Raw genomic sequence first — 19,195 nt, forward strand, 5'->3', positions numbered from 1 at the left:
ATGAACAAACAAGACCAGAATACTCCAAAGAAAATCAAGATAAACTGCAAAAGTAATGTCCCTTCTATGGAACTAATGCTTTTATTTCTTAAATACACTAGGTAGAACCATAATTTCAACTCATCCAATTTCTTGGAATTAATTGCAGCACCCCTTTCTTCTCCCAGTGGCAACTTAAATCTATTCTGTATGTATCGATTATCAGTTTGGCTATTGCCAAGAGTTACATCCAGATATCCAACATGGTACCATTTCATGTTTGACCATGTAAACATAAAAAAATTTCAGGATATGTAGCATATGTTAATTGATAATGCTGTTTTGTGGATCTTAATCTGATTACACGAGCATTGCCTGACTTGCATAACTTTTTGAAGCATTGTCAAAACTTGTTTGGTCCAAAAGTATTTTATTGAAACTCACCGGTTAAATAGTCAAATCGTGATGCTTTTCCCCCCCATTTTGTGGAGCAGATAATTTTCTGAAAATCAAAGGGGTCACCCTTCATCTTTTATTCTGGTCTAGTAGTGTGCAAACTAGGCCACATAAGATGTACCTCTTTGGAGAAGAGGCACATCCATCAAATACTGTCTTACCAGCATGGTTTATGCTGTTAAAACTTCCATAATTCCATATGTTAACATGAACAATAGTCATAGACATTTTTTTTTAAGCTGAATTTATGTTAATAATGAATTGATATCATTGGTTAGCAGTAAAGTGGTTCCTAAACTGATGCTTTTATAAAGTTATTGAATTTCCTAAATTAATGGCAATTTCATTGGCAGTCTTAAAATTAATGGTGTTCGGTTGGAGGAAGAGGAGCTCAAGGATGACTTTTTTTTTCCTACTTTAATTCCGTGTTTGAAAGTTCCCAAGTGAGGAGACTTGACACGACAGCTGAGCTGTTTAAATTTATTGAAACGTAAGATAGAGAAAGTTTAGAGAGTCCCTTCTTGGAGGAGGTGGTGCTATAAGCTTTTATAGAGTTAGGGGAGATAAAGCATCAAGGTTGAATGGTTTTTTAATGGCATTTTGGAAGTTTTGTTGGTTGATAGTAGAAAAGGGGAGAGGGTGGGGGGTGATGATGCAGCTGTTCAAGGAATTTCATCCAAAGGAGTCCTTTGTCTATAGCCTTAATGCTACATTTCTGGTTCTCATTCCTAAAAAGGGAGGTGCGGAAGACATGAAGGATTTAGCACAATCAGTTTTGTGGTAGTCTGTATAAACTTCTAACAAAAGTTTTGTCTAATAAGCTGAAAAAGGTGGCTGGAAAGGTGGTGCCAGATAACCAAAATGCTTTTGTGGGGGGCAGACAGATTCTTGATGCTGCTCTGATCGCAAATGAGACCATTGATTCCAGGAAGAGAAGATTAAAGTGTGGGCTTAGTATGTAAATTGGATATAGAAAGAGCATGTTACCATGTGAACTGGAAGTTTCTCCTTTTGATGTTGGAAAAGATGGGTTTTGGTCTTAAATGGATAGAGTAGATAAACTTTTGCATATCCTCCGTGTGAATGTCAGTCCTTGTCAATGGTACTCCCACAAACTTTTCTCGACCTTTAGAGGCTTGTGGCAGGAGGAACCTCTCTCACCTTATCTTTTTGTGCTAAGTCATGGAAGCGCTTAATTGTCTAATATTCCAGCCTGAGCAGGGTGGCTTCATTGGTAGCTTCATTAATGGCTTAAGGTTGAGGGTAGAGGGCAAGAAGGAATGCTTATATTTTGTTTGGAGACGATGTTCTTCTCTCCTATGAGGTTAACACAAATCAGTTATGATACTAGAAATGGTTTGTAACTTGCTTTGAGCTTGTGCCAAGTTTAAAAAAAACATTAAAAAAATTGAAATTATTCTAGTGAGGGAGGTAGAGAAATCGGATAGAGTGGCTTCTTTATTTGGATGCAAAGTGGGAAGCTTTCCCTACTTCTTACCTTGGTTTACCTCTTAGGGCACCTCATTAGCATTGTGCTGTTTGGGAGGCAATAAAGGAGAGATTTATAAGGAGATTAGTGTATTGGACAAAATATTACCTTTTCAAAGAAGGAAGGTTAGTCGTTTTAAAGAGCACTCTCATGAGTCTCCCAATCTATTTTATGTCTCTCTTTGCAATCCTCAGAAAAGTGAGCATTAGATTAGAGAAAAATCAAAGAGACTTTTTATGGGGAGATCTTGGGGAAAGAAAAGAGATGCATCTTATTTGTTGGTCAAATGTGTGCAAGGATAAGAAGTTTGGAGGATTGGGATTAGAAGATTAGAGGTTAACCAAGCCTTACTAAGCAAAAATGGTTGTAGAGGTTTAGTATTGAGCAGGAGAGTTTGTGGAGAAAGGTAATCCTTGGTAAAATTGGGGAGTTGAAGAGTGGGGTGGAGTAGGTGAGGGAGTCTTTTGGTATGAGCTTGTGGAAAGACATTTAGAAAAGGTTGGGAATACTTTAGTCTCAAGCTAGCTGTCTGAATTATAAATGGTAGATGAACAAAATTTTGGTGGGACATATGGGTAGGGGAGAATTGGTTAAAAGATCTTTTCTATATGCTTTTCAGAATAGCTTCTTCCAAGAATGCCATAGTCGCAGACTTATGGGAGGGAGAAATAAGTGGAGGCCATTGAAGGGTGCAATTTTGAAGGCCCTTCCAAGATTAGGAGTTAGGGGAGGTAATAGAGTTTTCGGATCTTATTTACCCTTTGAGAGTGCAAAAAGTAGACGAGGATACTTTACTCTAGAGAGAGGATAAGAGGGGCAACTTTAGTATTAAGTTGTACCACAACTCCTTATGTGATGAGAGTCATGAGACTAATATAGTCTTCCTAGCCAAAGAGATTTGGGGGTCTTGAGCTCCTCTAAGAATGCTTTTTTTCTTTTGCATGGGAAGCCATTTGAGGAAAGATCTTAACTGTGGATATTTAAATGAAGAGGGGTTGGACAATGGTTAACTGCTGCAGTCTTTGTAAAGACAACAAGGAATCAACTGAACATATCTTGTGAAAAGACAAGAGTGCTACAGAAGTTTCTTTTAGCAATTGTTGGCTTGAATATGGTGTTTCAAGCTTTAGTGAGAAATCTCCTCTTCGAGTGGAAATTCACAGCATTGGATAAGAAGAGAAGAACTGTTTGGCATATGACTCCCTTTGTTTGTTTTGATTTATGTAAAGAGCGAACTGAAGGATTTTCAATGAAGAAGTGTTCTCAAATCAAAGGTTGAAGGAGGTCTTCATTAAATCCCTTTTGGAGTGGTCTCATGCTCCTTTGAAAATGGAGAGCTTCTCAATGATGGATCTCTTAGATACCCTTTTCTTTGGATAATTTGGTTTTTTATAGGCTGTTCCTGTTTATGCCTTCTGGTGTTTTGGTTGTGTTGTTTTGTGTATCCTACCTATATACATAACTGGTCCTGAATTGATGCCATTTGTCCTATATATGAACGAAAAGAAAGGAAAAAAATCCTGCTGCAGTTTGCTCTGTACTAGGTACTTGTTAATATTGTTATTGCAGCTCTGTTCTTATAAAATTTTGCATTCCCGCTATGCTTGATATAATTATGGGACAATGATAATTAATTTTCTTGTTTTATCACTCTATGTATAGCTTCCTTCTCAACTAAAACTTCTTTTCAAGTCTTGGTTTCTCAAATGTCCTTGGTACTTGTTAACATTGTTATTACAATTCTTTTGTTATAAAATTTTTTGCAGATCTCTCTGAGCTTAGTGTGATTATTTGACAATGCTAATTCATGTTCTTGTTTTGTTCTCTTCTGCAAAGAGTTTCCTTTTCAACAGAAACTTGCTTTCCAACTCTTGGTTTTTACTCGCCATGAAAGTGGCCCACTTCTTGTTCTATGTTCCCCAGTGTTTTTCTTTTGATTATTATATGGTTACTGTACTATTATTACGTTAGTTTATGTCACAGGACTTGAAATAGTAGTATTAAGGAAACCTGTAAGCTCTGATATTTATTCTGCAATGATGCCTTGGTAATTAGTGTTTCTGACAAATATGTTTTAGGAGGGGAACTTCAAACCATCAAAAACAGAACAAGATCATGCTTTCCTGCTGCAGCTGCTTTTCTGGTTCAAACAATCTTTCAGGTTTTCTTTCTCTTTTTTTTCATAACTTTGCTATTTTTTACCATGGGTCTGCCCAAAATTTTGGTAGAATACTGCTGTAGTTACAGTTGCCTGGGTTTCACTACAGAAACAGTGAGTGACAACGTTAGTTCCTTAAAAATAGTCATTCTACCTCCAGTGATATCATAGTATGCTATTTTGTATAAGACAAGGAACAAGAAAGGGAAGCAATATTTACACTGGTGTACCTCACAATGCAGACTGCTTTTAGTAACTTTCCCAAACAAGGATTATGCACACCAGTATTTTGGCATATCCAAGCTTCAGCTCAAGTTTAGGTCTGATGTTGAGTGTAGGTGGAGATGAGATGTCTTTGGCTTATGATAAGACTCACCCAATCAGTGCAGAAATGCTGTGTCTTTTCAACAAATATTTGATGCATCTATTATATTTGTTGAGCTTCATTTTTCGACACTCAGGAAATTGTTAGTATCAAAAGTAAATAAATTTGTCTATACTATGTATTTATCTCATATACTATAACTGTATAAATATCTCCTTCTAGATAGTTGTCTTTTCAAAAATGTCCATGGTCGTGTATCCTGTCATTTTGTACCTGCTGCATAGAGCTTGAGTCTCAGAATAATTATTTTTCTTAAGATCGACCAAAGCTAAGTAGAATTGCATGGTTATCAAATTAAAATGGAAATAGACATATTATATTTCCTCACAACTGATCCATAGTAGAAAAAAATGTTGTGCCTTGACATGTACACTGCATTTTTTATGTTTAAAAATGTATGCAGCATCAAAAAGAATTATTTTAAAATTCTGGGCATGTCAGTATGTGTCCATGCATGTTAGAGGACTGTTGTATCTGACACAGTTTTGACGTGTATGTGGCTCCATGTAAGAATTTTCCAGGCTCATTGCTGAACCCTCATGCCTTGAGTTTCGCCTCTCACATTATAGGTATTCTTGATCCTTGCACCTAATGAGGCTATGGACTCTAGGAAAAAACATCTCAAGAGGGGGATTAGTGTGCAAAGTAGACATTAGAAAAAAAACTATGGTTCTATGAATTGGATTTTTTCCTTGCAATTTAGGGAAAAATGGACACTGTGCAAAATTAGTTGAGATGGATGCCCTCTGTACTTCCGCCATGAGATTTTGATATTGGTCATGATACTTATAGGAGTTTTTCTCGAGTTTTGGAGGCCTCTGGTAACCTCTTTTCACCTACCTTTTTGTGTTGGTTGTGGAAGTAGAGTTGTTTTCACATTAAAAGCAATAGAAAGGGGTTATAGAAGTGGTTTTAAAGCAGATGGGAGGTGGGAAGAGGGGATGGAAATCTCTCACCTAGTATTTGCAAATGTTGCAGGACTGTTCTGTGATGCCAATGTGGAGCATCCCAAGATCTATCTATAGAAAGAGTAAAATCATTCTTGTTGGCAAGGTGTTGGAGATGAGAGATTTGTTTGCTTGTTTGGCTATAAGGTTAGTTGTCTTCCTTCTACATACTTTGGTTTGCCTCTACAAGGGTCTCATAGCTCTAGTAGTGAGGTAAGATTTAAAAGAAGATTAGCCTCTTGAAAGTAGTAATTCGTCGAAGGAAGGGAGATTAACCCTTATTAAAGCACCCTTTTGAATTTCCAATTTATTTATTGTCTTGATTTGTAATTCCTTGGAAAAGTGAAGATTAGACTAGAAAAGATCTAGAGAGATTGTTTGTGGGGGAATCGCTTGGAGGGGAAAGGTACATCCTGTGAATTGGAGGACGGTTTGCAAAGATTAAAAGTATGGCGAGGATAGGAATTAGGAATTTTGATACTTCGAATAAGATGCTACCTAACAAATGATTGTTGAAAAAAGCTTATGAGCATGATAGCTTGTGGTGAAGGATTGTAAGTGTAACATATGGTGAAGTGGATGGAGGATAGTGCACTAAACAAGAGAGAAGCTTTTGGTGTGGGCATGTGGAAATTCGTTAGGAGGGGGTGGGAAGAGTTCAGACAAAACATTTCCTGGTTGTGAAAAAAAAAAGTTCAGACATAACATTTCCATTTTTATTTGGAATAATAGAAAGATTGTTTTTTGTTTGGATAACTTGGTGGGGGAATGACCTTTGAAAGAGATTTTCCTATGTTGTTCATTCTAGCCTCTTCGAGAAATGTTAAGAGTGGCAATTTTGTGAGAGATAGAGGTGGATGGAGGTCACTAGTCCTTGCATGTTCAAATGCACTTTTAGGATCGGAAATAGAAGAGTTAGACTAGTTTTTAAAGTTTGCTAATGTGTGAGCTTACAAACAGTAGGGGAGAGGGTAGCTTGTTTGGGAGGGAGGGTAATAAAGAGAGATTTAAGGTAAATCCTTAAACCTCCTTGTGCATTTTTTTTTTTGAATAGGCAATAAAAGAGAATATATTAGTAGTGCCTTAGAAAGGGCACCCCAAGATGCACGATGTATACAATATGCGTGAAAAGGTTGTCAAACGAAAGAGAAAACAAAAGCCAAACTCTCTCTCCTTACTTGGAGCTTAACTAATCAATGAAGCCTACCATGGACATTGAGTGATGATCTATGTATGCTCTAACCCATTCCAAAAAGATACTCATAAAAAAATATTTAATTGCATGATCTCACTGTTCAACATCTTAAATGGCCTCCTATTTCTTTCCTTCCATAGAGTTTAAGATATGTACAGGGGAATAATCCTCCAAGCTTTCTTCCATTTCTTCCCCACAAAAGAACCATGCTAGCTTAGAAGATTCGCTTTAACTGTAAAGTGCATCACCCATGTCACATGAAATAGAGAATAAATCAGCTACTATGACATTCTTACTTTGGCACATTGGAGTAAATGATCAATTGATTCTTCATCACATTTACAGATGTAGCATCTATTTGGCATAAGCCATTCCCTTTTTTTAAGTTGATTAATCATCAGAATCTTTGCCTAGACAACTTCTCATGCAAAAAAAACTACTTTCAAGGGATCCAAAGATTTCAAACTATATCTGCAGGAAAAGAATCCCCTCGTACCGTAGGCTAAGGAAGCATAAAGAGATTTGATTGAGAAGTTAACAACTCTTGGTTTCTTTCCAACCCATCCTATCCTCCTCATCGTTTCTAATTGAGATCGTGTGCAAATTTCTTCAAAAGGCTTCCAATCCCTCAAGTTTCTATTCATTGAATTGTCTTGAAAAGTGGGGACTCTATTGGCCCCCATCCCCAGCCTGCTCCCACACCTCTGCTACTCAATTATCCTTGGTGATGGTTATAGAAAATAACACTAGAAAAGCCTCTTCCTATGTCATATCACAACACCATCTATTTTCCCAAAATTTTACCTTTTTGCTATTCCCGACAATAAAGCAAGACCTACTTTTAACATCATTTCACCTGTTTCTAATTGCCTTGCATGCGCCTACCTCATAACCATCCCACACATCCCTTGAACACCATCCTCCTTCCTCTTCTCCAAACTTTCCTACGAGGACTTGTTTCCACAAGGATTGTCCTTACGCATGTTTGAGGGATGGGGAGGAGTTTGTTGTTCAGAAAGTTTAGGGTACTAATACAAGAATAAGAATCTGTTTTTTTTTTCTTTGGGCATGGGAGCCAGCTTGGGGAAAATCTCACCATAAGTTTTCTTATGTGGGGGTGGGGTAGACTCTAGTGAACAAATGCAAACTTTGTAAAGCTAGTAATGAATAAGCAAAGGGTTTATAGCCTTGTCCCAAGTGCCCGATTTATCTCCTTGTTTTCCTACTAAGTTTATATGGAATTCTCAAGTGCCTTTCAAAGTCAAGTCCTTTGTCTGGTTAGTGGCACACAAGAAGGTAAATACTAATGACTTGCTACAATTGAGAAGACCCTACAAAGTTCTTAGTCCTGACATTTGTAAGTTGTGTATGATGCAAGGAGAATCAGCAGATCATCTTTTCCTACATTGTTCCTTGTCCATGGGGTTGTGGCACAAATTATTTCAGTTAGCCAAGATGGATTGGGTTCCTCTGAGAAGCATTTCAGACATGATGTCTATCAATTATAAAGGTTTTGGGACTTCCAAAAGAGGGATAGTTTTGTGGCAAAATGCGTGCATTGCTTTAATTTGGGTTGTGTGGCAGGAAAGAAATGTTAGGATATTTGAGGACAAAGCTAGGAATTCAAAGAATCTATGGGATTCCATTCACTTCCTAGCTTCTCTTTGGGCTTATTGTTCCGTGGTTTTTAAGGGCATTCCCCTTAACGTGTTACAAATAGATTGGCTAGCAGTGTGTAGTTCCAATGGGATGGTCTAGCCAAGAGAGCTTGTTCGTAGTTTTCATAGTGTAGTTTCTTGTTCTTTTATTGTGTTGTTTAGTTTTATCTTTGGTGGGAGGATTCCTCATCCTTCTTTTGTACTTCTTATTCTTTCAATATATATATTTGTTGTTTCCTATCAAAAATAAAAAATAAAAAAATAAGCAAAGGGTTTGGTCAGCAATGAGAGGAGCTTAATCCGGGTTTGAGGAGATGATATCTATGTATTTTCTTACATGGTCTAATCCATTTTTATAAATCTCCTTGTATAGTGGAGTTCAGTTATGTTTTGATCAGTTTTTGTAATTGTGGGGAAGATTTCTCATCCTTCCCGTGTACTTTTTATCCATAATTAATCATCTTTTGTTTTTTATTAAAAAAAAAAGACGCAAATCACATTCTAATTTACTGTAGCATAAATGGTGTGAAGATTGGCTCTTCTTTACTTGTTTTGGTACATTTGGAGAGAGAGCGTGAGGATCAGGTTTTTCATGGAGAAGAGCATTGAGATCAAAAGCTAAAGGAGATTTTCATTAAACCCTTCTGTAAATGTTCCATAGAAATGATCTAGAATTTCATTAAACCCTTGTGTGCATAGGGTGCATTTATTTTTGTATGCGCCTTTAATCAAAGTTTTATATATATGCGTGTGTGTATTTTTCTTCTCAACCCTATTGTGAATGATCGGCCAGATTATTAACATCCACCTTTTAAAAATCTTTGATCAGGATCATACAAAATATCAAACTTTGTTTTAAAATAATTGCTTTTCTTGTATTTGTGGTTGTAGCATTTTGTGGCAGTTTAGGGTCTGGACTTCCATTCTGCTTTAAATCTTTATCACCCAATACATAGCATTAGCAGAATCTCAAGGAAGTGAGAAAGATCCTAGCTTGATCCTCTTAACTTGGATGCTGGCCTAGACTAATTCTAAACCTGGTTCCTCTTCCAAACATTTTTGGATGCACTTCAAATAGGATGTCTTGTCTTTAACTGAGTTTTAAATTAGTAATCTGTTGTTCCTCAATGCAGGCTTTCTTTTTTAAAGTTTCCATGTTTTTCCTTGTTGTTCTATGAACCGTACACCAACAGTAGAAAGAGAGACTCTTGAAGATTTTTGTTTTTCAAAATGAAAGTAGACCTGGCAAACTTGATCCACACTGCATCTCCTGTGTTGTTAATCTTATAATTTCCCTTTTTCTTCTAATCATTTTTCTTTTTTATTTTTTTATTTTTTACAATTCTCTCTATTTCTCTCTCTCACTCACTCAAAAAACTATACTTGTACTATATTAGATAAAGGTAAATATATATCAAATAAAGGAGGGTGAGAAATCCTTCTAAAAAGAAAAATGTACATGGCTATAAAAAGATGGACAAAAGTCCTTGCACGCCTTTGGCCTCCTAACCCTATGAAAATGAAGTATCAAAATTCAAAAGGCTTAAGAGATACCCAACAAAATGAACTAGTGGAGATGTTTCTCTTTTAGCCAATCTATCAGCTTTTCAGTTAGTCAATATAAGCTCCCACGAGGAAGAGCAAAATAGTTCTGTAAAGTAATCCATTATCCTCCTCATCTACTGAATATATCTCCAAGACTCTCTATGCTGGTTAGTCACCCAAGATAAAATTGTTGTTAAATCCCCTCCATTAGTAGATTGGTGATACCTAAAACTGTTGCAACCTTGAGACACTCAAGTAATGCAAGTATTGCCTTAATGGCTAACCCAAACTTTGCCCTCTTTTTAAACTTTGAATAATCTTACATATATGATCTCACGTGAGTTCCTTGATATGCATTTCACTAGGATTGACGAAGGTCCACCCATCAAAATTAATCTTCATAGCTAGCCTAAATTCTAGATGTTGTGCGTATAGCTAATGAGGCAAGTAACTCTAAGTTGAAAAGCAATGATTATGGTGTGTTGTGTAAGCTTGACATTGAGAAGATTTATGATAATGTTAATTGGGACTTTTTGATTTCGGTATTAGATAAGATGGGGTTTGGGCAATGGCAGATCATTTGGATTAAGTGGTGCATATCAACAACTAGATTCTCGGTCCTTGTTAATGGCACCTTGTCTAACTTTCTTCAAAGCTCTAAGGGCTTGAGGTAGGGTGACCCACTCTTGCCCATTTGTTTGTGCTCCCCACGGAGGCACTTGGTTACCTTCCTAAGAGGTCTAGGGGGGTGGTTATTTGTTGAGCTTTAAGGTAAAGGGTAGAGGCGGAGATGGAGTGAAAGTTCCCCATCTATTGTTTGTTGATGATACTTTGGTTTTTTGTGAGGCCTCTCAAGTTCAAATATCCTATTTAAGTTGGTTTATTATGTAGTTTGAGGCTATTTCAGGCTTCAGAATAAATGAAATCAAGAGTGAGCTGATTCCAATTAAGAGGGTAGAAAATATGGAAGATTTGGCTTCTGAATTAGGCGCTAAGGTGGGAAATTTTTCATTCGCTTCCTTGGGTCTTCCTTTGGGTGCTCCTTATAAATCAATGGCAGCTTGAAATAGGGTGGAAGAGATGTTTCATAAAAGATTGGCAATGTGGAAAAAGCAATATATTTCCAAGAGGGGGAGACTCAGTATGATCCAGAGGATTTTATTTAGCTCACCCATCTACTTTATGTCTTTGCTTTAGATGTTTTGGAATTGAGATTGGAGCATATTCAAAGGGATTTCTTTGGGGCATTGGGGCTTTAGAAAGAAAGTCGCATTTAGTAAAGCGAGCTATTGTTTGTTTAGACTAGAGAAAAGGGAGCTTGAGAATTAGATGTCTTTCTTCACTCAATAAGGCCTTTGCAAGTAGAGATGGCAGTTTGTGTCAGAAATGGGGGCTTCTTGGAAACAAATCATAATTGGAAAATATGGAGAAGATGAATGGGGGTGGCATTATCAGGAAGTGAGAAACAAGTATGGGTTAGGTTATGGAAGCTATCAAGAAGGATTGGGAGATTGTCAACAATAGTCTCCTTTTCAATGGACAATGGGAGAAGGGTAAAGTTTTGAAAGGATAGGGGATTCGGTGATGAGCTTTTGTGTTATCCTCCCTCTCCTTATTTGTCATAGCTGCATTGAAAGAGGCATGGATGGCGGAATTGTGGAATCGGTCTAATAAATGGGGGTTTTTGGAATCCTTGCTTCTCTAAGCATTTGAACAATTAGAAGATCGAGAATGTGGAGTGATTCTTTTCGAGGCTTCAACAAAAGGTGATCAATAGGGAAGGAGAAGATAAGGTGATTTGGTTGGAAATAAAGAGCAAAACTTTTTCCATTTAATCTCTTTGCTTTATCCTAGAGCCAGGAAGATCGATGTCTTTCCTTGTGGGTGTCGTTTGAAATTCCTTGGTTCCACCTAAGGTGAGTTTCTTTGATTGGGAGGCCACTTGGGGGAAATTTTTTTACCTTGGATCAACTTCAAAGGAGAGGTTGGAAATTGACTAATAGATGTTTCATTTTCTACATCTTGGAGGAATCAATTGATCACATCCTTTTGTGTTGTGGCAAGATGAGGGTCTTGTAGTAGCTATTGTTTTCTTTTTTTGTAGTGTCTTGGGTGTTATCTTCCTCGGTTAGAGAGTTCCTCTTAGGTTGGTGTGACTGCTTTGTTGGGAAGAAATGGAAAAAGGTGTGGGGAGTAACTCCTTTATGCATTTTTTTGGACAGCGTGTAAGAAGAGGAATACAAGATCATTTGGAAAAAAGGAGCTTTCTAACAGAAAACTGAAAAGTGTTTTTCTTTGTAAGTTGTTGTCTTGGAGAAGGTTGTATATAAATAAAGGTTCAATGTCCTTAATTGACTTCATTAATTGGTTGGGTTTTTGTTGAGGGAGGGAGTAGTTTTTTTTTTGTCCTTGCTTTTTGCTTATGCATTTTAGCTGCCATAGTATACATCCTACATACTTTGATGCGCTTGTTTTAGGGTTCTTTTTATATAATACTCTCTTTATTTACCAATAAAAAAAAACAAAAAAAAGGTAAGGGGGCACTCAACTCATCTGTCCACTGCTCTCTTGATTAATAATCACACTAAGCTCTAATCCTACCAATTGTTGCTAAAAAAGGAGACTCTGGAGAATTCCTTGGTTAGTGCCATCCATAAGATATGAAGTAGCAAATATTTTCCCATAATTTAGGTACTTATCTCTACTATTGTCAAAGATCCTAGCTTTCCTTTCCAGCTAAATAATCCACAATGTTGCTAAGAAAGAGCCTCTTGGCCATGGGTCTACGGCTCCTACCAAGACTTGAAAAGAAATAACCATCAAATCAGGGATATTTGAGAGCTCCCATGCTACCTTGCTTTTGAGACAGATCTTTGCCATAATTCAAGAGCAAGGGGACAACAAAGAAAGAGGTGATTTGAAAACTCCCCATTCCCTAGGTTTATTATAACTTAGAAGATGGTTTTCAACTTCTTTTAGGTATAACTTAGAAGTTCCAAACCTTGTGAGTACTAATTGATGTTGAATGCCATGTGGCTATGAGATCTTGTGTTTTCGTTCTTTTTTTAACAAAAACAACTTCATTTATCTTAAAAGATAAATATAAGAAGGATGAGCAATCCTTCAAGGATGTACAAAAAAGGTTTTAAAATGACCGAGTTTCAAGCCCCCATAAGAACTAACCTAACTTTACAAATAAAAACCAAGGTACAAAGAACAGAAACATAGCACACTCAAGGAGGAAGAAAGTCTCCTACAAAGGAGGCCAAATGCTTAGCTCTTTGTTTAACTGACTGATCTGCGAGTTGGTTGGTTGAACAGGGAACCCAAGTGAGGGTGCAATGTAGCTCATTGACAACATCTATGATTTTCTTCATCCAATTGTGAAACTTCCATGAACCTCTTTGAGTCTTTCTTTATTAATCACCTAAGATATGACAATAGTTGAAACAGTTAGGGTAGGAAAGCCTAAAGCTTTAGCTTGTAGCAAGCCCTCTAACAATGGCAATATCTTTGCCTCAATTACCAACCCCACCCTTGCCTGTTTAGAGAAGACTCTCAACACTGCACTAGAGAGATCTCTAATCATTCCTCTTATACCTAGTTGACTAGGATTACCAAGGATCATGCATCAAACTTTAACTATACCAATCTTGCAGGAAAGGAAGACCAACCAATCAACACTATCTTCATAAACCTATTTGAGAAACAAACACTCTTCTAGTCCAACTGATGAGGATGAATCTTCAAGATATATATCAAGAAAGGGAATTTGTATTAGTTGTAATTAAAGTAGGATTAATATTACTTGGAATTAAATTATGATTGGTATTTGTTGGAGTCTAATTAGGATTAGCTAGTTGAGTTATAATATAATTAGAATTTGAGTCATGATAGGTTATTAGAGTCCTAGTAGACTTTGGATGTTATAATTAGAATTAGAATCATAATAGGTTATTAGAGTCCTAGTACACTTTGGATTTCTTAGAGAAGCCTATAAATAGGCTAATCAATGTAAATCAAAGGGATGAATTTTGATGAATAATATTATACTTTCTTTCATTGCAAGATTGCAATCCTCAATGGTGAGACTCCATTGATTTTCTTCTAGGTGAGACTCCTAGAAGGCCTTAGTGAGACTCTAAGGTTTTCCATCTTTTCTTCATTCTTTCTTCTTTCTCTCTATTTCTTATCTTATAATTTTCTCTACCATAAAGTTTATTCCTTGTTCCTCTCCTTACACCCTAAAAATAAAACCCTAGCCCATCTACCCTTGAGTGTAGGCAACCATCCTAGGGTTGTCCTACATCACCAACATTAAAAGAAGCGAAGGAATATTTGTAAAAGGCTTAGTGACTAAGGCTTAAAGGGAATAGTAAAGTAAATCAAGTCCTAAATGGCATCCATAAATCTTCATCTATCCTCGAAAATCCTTGTGTTCCTCTCTAACCAGATAAACCATATCAAGGATAAAATAATCCCTACCAAAGAATCTTCCCTTTTGGAAGACTTCTAAAGCCCTTAAAAGAGATTCCCATCATTTCTACTATGCCTCTAGAGGGGAACCATTCAAGATTGGTTAAACAAAACAATCTTTACTGAAGAATTGTTGCAGTGGTACATCAAGAAAGAGATGATCGACCAATTCACTCCTCTTCGTACACATAATACAATGATTTAGATTGAGAGCTTTGTAAGGCCTCCTCAATTGAAGCATGTCATTAGCATTAACCCTCTTATTAGCCACAAGTCAAGTGAAGACCTTAACCTTTGGTGAAGCTTTTGAGTTTTGGATTAACATAGCAAGAGCAAAAGAAGTCAAGATAGGAGAAGGAGGAGCAATTGAGAGAGCTTTGTAAAAAAGATGACAGTGAAAAGTCTTGAGGATGTCAATGAACAAACCCTTTCATTTGTGAAGGAAAAAGATATGTACACATGACCTAGAGAAGAGAGGAGGTTAGTTAGTTCCTTACTCTCCGAATCAAAAAGCTTTCGATGAAAATTGAAATTCCAAGGTGGATTGATAAAGGATTGATCTATGGTAGAGAAGATAAGCATATTTCTTGTCCTTATGACTAGGAACAGATTTGGAAATTGAAGTGTGAGAGGATTCTCGCCCAGCCAAGTATCCTTTTATAGGTGAGTTTTTTTTTTTCATCTCTCACCAAGTATTGAGCAAATTTTGATCATTGGAAACATAAGAAATGGCTTTCCAATGGCAACTATGTGACCACCTAACAATAGTATTGGTGTCCCAATCATTGGCATGCAAACCACAAATTCTTAGGATGACCCTATGCCAAAAAGCATTGCTTTCTCTAGGAAGTCTCCATACCCACTTTCCAAGAAGAGCTTTTATTCCTCCAAGAGATTCTCCTGTGAGAAAACCTTATTACACATGATAGTAGATTGTGTGCAATTGTATATATTGTTAACCTAGATTAGGCTATTTCAATGGTGAAGTAATCCCTAATTTTTAGGGATTCAAATTAGGATAGAATCAGTCCCTGAATTATAGGGATTTAATATTCTAGATAGGGTAGAATCTGCTCTTATTTTCTAGCCTAAAATCGTGCACCTGTAAACTACTAAATGTATTATATATTGCCTAGGGTTGTAACACTTCATAAGGAGAAAAAATATTCTGATTTCTTCACATCTCCCTAAACCCAATCCTCTATTCGTCTTGGGTTTACACATGAGATCGCACTCAACAAGGTGATGTCTTTTACTTTCCCTAAACCTTGACTGAAGGAAGTCTCTTTGTAATTTCTCAATCCTATAGGCCATTTTAGTTGGGATCTAAAAGATCGAAAGGGAATAAGTGGGATAAGAGATAAATAGGGTTGCAAAAGGGTTATTCTACCTCCCAAAGATAAAAACACTTTCTTTCAACCATCCAAATGACAAGAGATCCTATCTAACACTAGATCTCAGGAAGAAGCAGCTCCAAAATTTCCACCTACAAGGAGACCTAAAAAGGTAGGGGCTAAGCAAAGACACTACAATCCAACAATGAAGCTAATTATTGAACAGAGTTCTCACTTCCATTAATACCTGCTAAGGAGTTTTTTCCTAGATTGATCTTTAAGCATGACATGCAACCAAAAACCATTAAGCTGAACTTACTGTTCTGCCACTCCTCATGGCTAGCACTTGAAAAAAAAAATTGTATCATCTGCAAATTGAAAGAGGGAAACCCTTATCTATCCTTCCCTACCAAAAAGCCTTCTAAAGAGCCTCTATCTTCAGCTCTTACAACCATCATACTCAAAACATCCACAACAATAATGAAGCGAAAGGGGGAGAGAGGGTTGCCTTGTCTTAAGCCTCTAGACACTTTAATCCAATCTTTAGCAACCCTATTCACTAGAATTGTGTTTTCATCATTGAGTGTTTCTTTACTTTTTTTATAATTTAATATTCATGTGTAAATTGAAGATACTAGGTGTACCCAATCCTCTATTTTAATGTTTTTTCTTTTACATCTCACTCAGTCACCTTGTTCTTATCATGTCTACATGCATACTTGTACAAATGGTGACATTCTTGAAAAACCTTTCCAAAGGTGACAGAAATGTTTATTTATTTTAAGTTATTGGTTTTTGTTCCTCTAGAACACCCCCCATTTATGAAGTTTTTAGTGGTCATTTTTGCAGATATGCTTGTGAGCATTCTACATAAATTAGCTTCCCAAGAAGGGGTTGTGTTAGGGATGTTTTTAGTTTTAGGTGATTTCTATTGGAATGATTTAGTAAAATATTGACAAATGACCCCTTGAAATGGTTAAGTTGAAATTTAAGTTTCCTTTAAACTTTGGTCAGTTCAGAAATGGAATCAATTCTTGGAAGTTTGAACCCAAAAATATTTTGATCCATATGACAGTGATGTTGGGTAAAGCTTCAGTCATTATAGAAATGACATGAAAACTTAGAGAGGTTCAGGGAGTAGAAAACTAAGTTTTGGTTGTCTAGACTTGAATGCCCACTAGGAAATTGATTAAGAATTTGAATGATACGCTTATAATTGTCTTCAAGGACAATATAGAACATACTATGTATTATCACATTTTATTCCAAATAACTTTTCCTTGGGTTGAACTTGTATCTATTGTTGCAGAGTTTCAATGCATTTTGTTGTAAAAGAATTTGTGTTCCATTTTACCATTAATTGCTGATAGACTGAATATCATGGGTATGTCTATTCATCTTGTGATATTGTAGGTGGGTCGATGCATCTCCTTGTGATAGTTGCGGCAACCAAACCATAAGTTATGGCATGGGTAGCCCACTTCCTTCAGAAGCTCTTTTTGGAGGTTCTCGAGTTGAACTTTATCGGTATGGCAGTGAGAATGTTTCCATTCTTAAGTTGTTCTCTTGTGTCAATGTTTTCTCTTTTAATTTCAGCTATCTTATGGTTTCTCTGGGATTCCTTGTTTACTTTTGATTTCTATGGTCCTATCCCCTCCCTTCTCTAAACATACACCAAAAATTTTACCAATATTTGGCTGTTGAGCTTCCATTATGGCATGCATTGTGGAATTAGGTGTGATAAAAAAACTTAGCACTTTTGGTTCCTTTTTTCAATTAAATTCATCAGGATGATTCTTGTAGGAACAAAGACACATCTATCACTTAACTATTTGTTGACACATGAACAATTTTAAAGATTTCTCTTGCTCAACATCTGTTTTGAAATCTCCTGGCAGCTCCAAGAACAAGTATATGAATGGCATTAATTAACTTATCTTTTTAGGTGAATGTGTAAGATGGTGTAATTTTCAGAAGTTTCTTCATTGAAATTTATTCTGCTTCCCATATACTGTCATTGCAGTGATTTTAGAATTTTACAGGGCTACACTTCCCTAGGCTCAAATGTCTCTTTTGAATGTTTATCCAGTGGTACTTCTTAGATTTTCTTTTCATGCCCAGATGTCTCTAGCTAGAATCCAATAATAATGATAATTCCCTTAGGAATTGCATTGTGTTGGAGAAAACTCTTTTTTGGAATTCAGCATCAATTGCGTTGGTTGAGGGCCCTGTTTATTTGCTGATATTTCAATCCCGATAATTGCACTTCCAGGGATTCAAACACTCTAGAATTTGAATTCTTCATAAAAACCTTAAAGTTTGTTCGTACATGCAACAAATATCAAGTACATGTTTCTAGTAAATAACATGTGATATTTGAGCAGAAATCATATTTGTGCATCCATTTTCTTCTAGCCTAACTTGACTGAATATTATTTGGATGTTAATTTGCAGTGCTAAAAGAAACTTCCAAATTGTAGAGAATTTGACCATAAAGACATTTTTAGCAGCCCATTCCCCTTGAAATTTCCTTGTATCAAAAGTCCCTTTAAATTTGTTTGCAAGAGCCACATCCTTGAGTCTGTTATGGGGAATTTTTATCCCCATGATTCTTGCATGATTGTAGTCTCAGTTTTTGTTGTTAGGCTCTCATTTTTTTCTGTTTCCTTCTTCTCATTCTTCTCTTTATCTTTGTTCAGTAATATTTTTCTACCTAGAAAGGTTCCATTGAACTTCAAATGCAAGGTTGCATAACACATCCTCATGCACTGTAACTGGACTTTTGGGTTATGGTCCCTTGTATTCTCTATGTTTGGTGTTTCTTGAGATTTCCCCCACTTAGTTAGAGCTATCTGCTTAGCTGGCAAGTTGCTTTTGTGGAAATCAGGTTCAAGGTGGTTTTGAGGTCAATTACTTGGTATCTTTTCTAGGTCATTTGGAAAGATCACAATGGTAGAACCTCTGAAATTGTGGAGTGGTCCAGCTTGGTGGTAGAAGATGTGTTTTTAAAGATCTTGTTATTGTGGTCAGGTGAGGGATTGATGTAGCTAATTTTTCCTTTTTGGGTTTTGTTAGTGGTATGGTTGTTGGCTAGCTAGGTGAAAGAATTAGTTGATTGGTTCCCCTCTCCTTTTTGCTTGTATACATCAGGTGTACATGGGTTGCACCCACCCCTTGTTTTTAGGCACTTTTATTGATACATTTATCCTATTTTCCTATGTCACTTGTATGGTGGTAATTGTCACAGAAAAAGAAGTTACAGCTTTAACCTTCTCTAAATTAAAGTTCTGGATGGACTTTTCAGTGGCTAGATTTTTATTTGGGAAAATTATGCTTTCAGGCCCTTTTTTGAAAATATTGAACAAATACAACTCCCACTTCTCACCCTTGCTTGCTATTTATCCTATTTAAAAAATGATTAACTTACTCTTTACACCAAAAGCGTCCTTCTCACCTACTTTACAAATCCATCCATATTACTAAATGCATCCCTTTTTAATTTTTTTTTTTCTTCTTTTGTCCCTTTTACCTTTCTAAACATGATTTCTGTTTTTCTTATTCATGTTACTATTT

At 36.5% G+C, this 19,195-nt stretch overlaps 1 protein-coding gene across 1 annotated transcript in view; it reads left to right on the top strand.

Annotated features, from left to right (window-relative positions):
- The window catches only part of LOC117930909 (peptide-N(4)-(N-acetyl-beta-glucosaminyl)asparagine amidase), a 48,859-nt gene that overhangs the window by 14,753 nt on the left and 14,911 nt on the right, over window positions 1-19,195 (top strand). The window contains 2 exon segments of the mRNA XM_034851696.1: window positions 4,003-4,085; window positions 17,036-17,149. Coding sequence (XP_034707587.1) covers window positions 4,003-4,085; window positions 17,036-17,149 — 197 coding nt within the window.

This window comes from Vitis riparia, chromosome 14 (assembly GCF_004353265.1).
Source record: "Vitis riparia cultivar Riparia Gloire de Montpellier isolate 1030 chromosome 14, EGFV_Vit.rip_1.0, whole genome shotgun sequence".
In the NCBI taxonomy this organism is placed as follows: domain Eukaryota; kingdom Viridiplantae; phylum Streptophyta; class Magnoliopsida; order Vitales; family Vitaceae; genus Vitis; species Vitis riparia.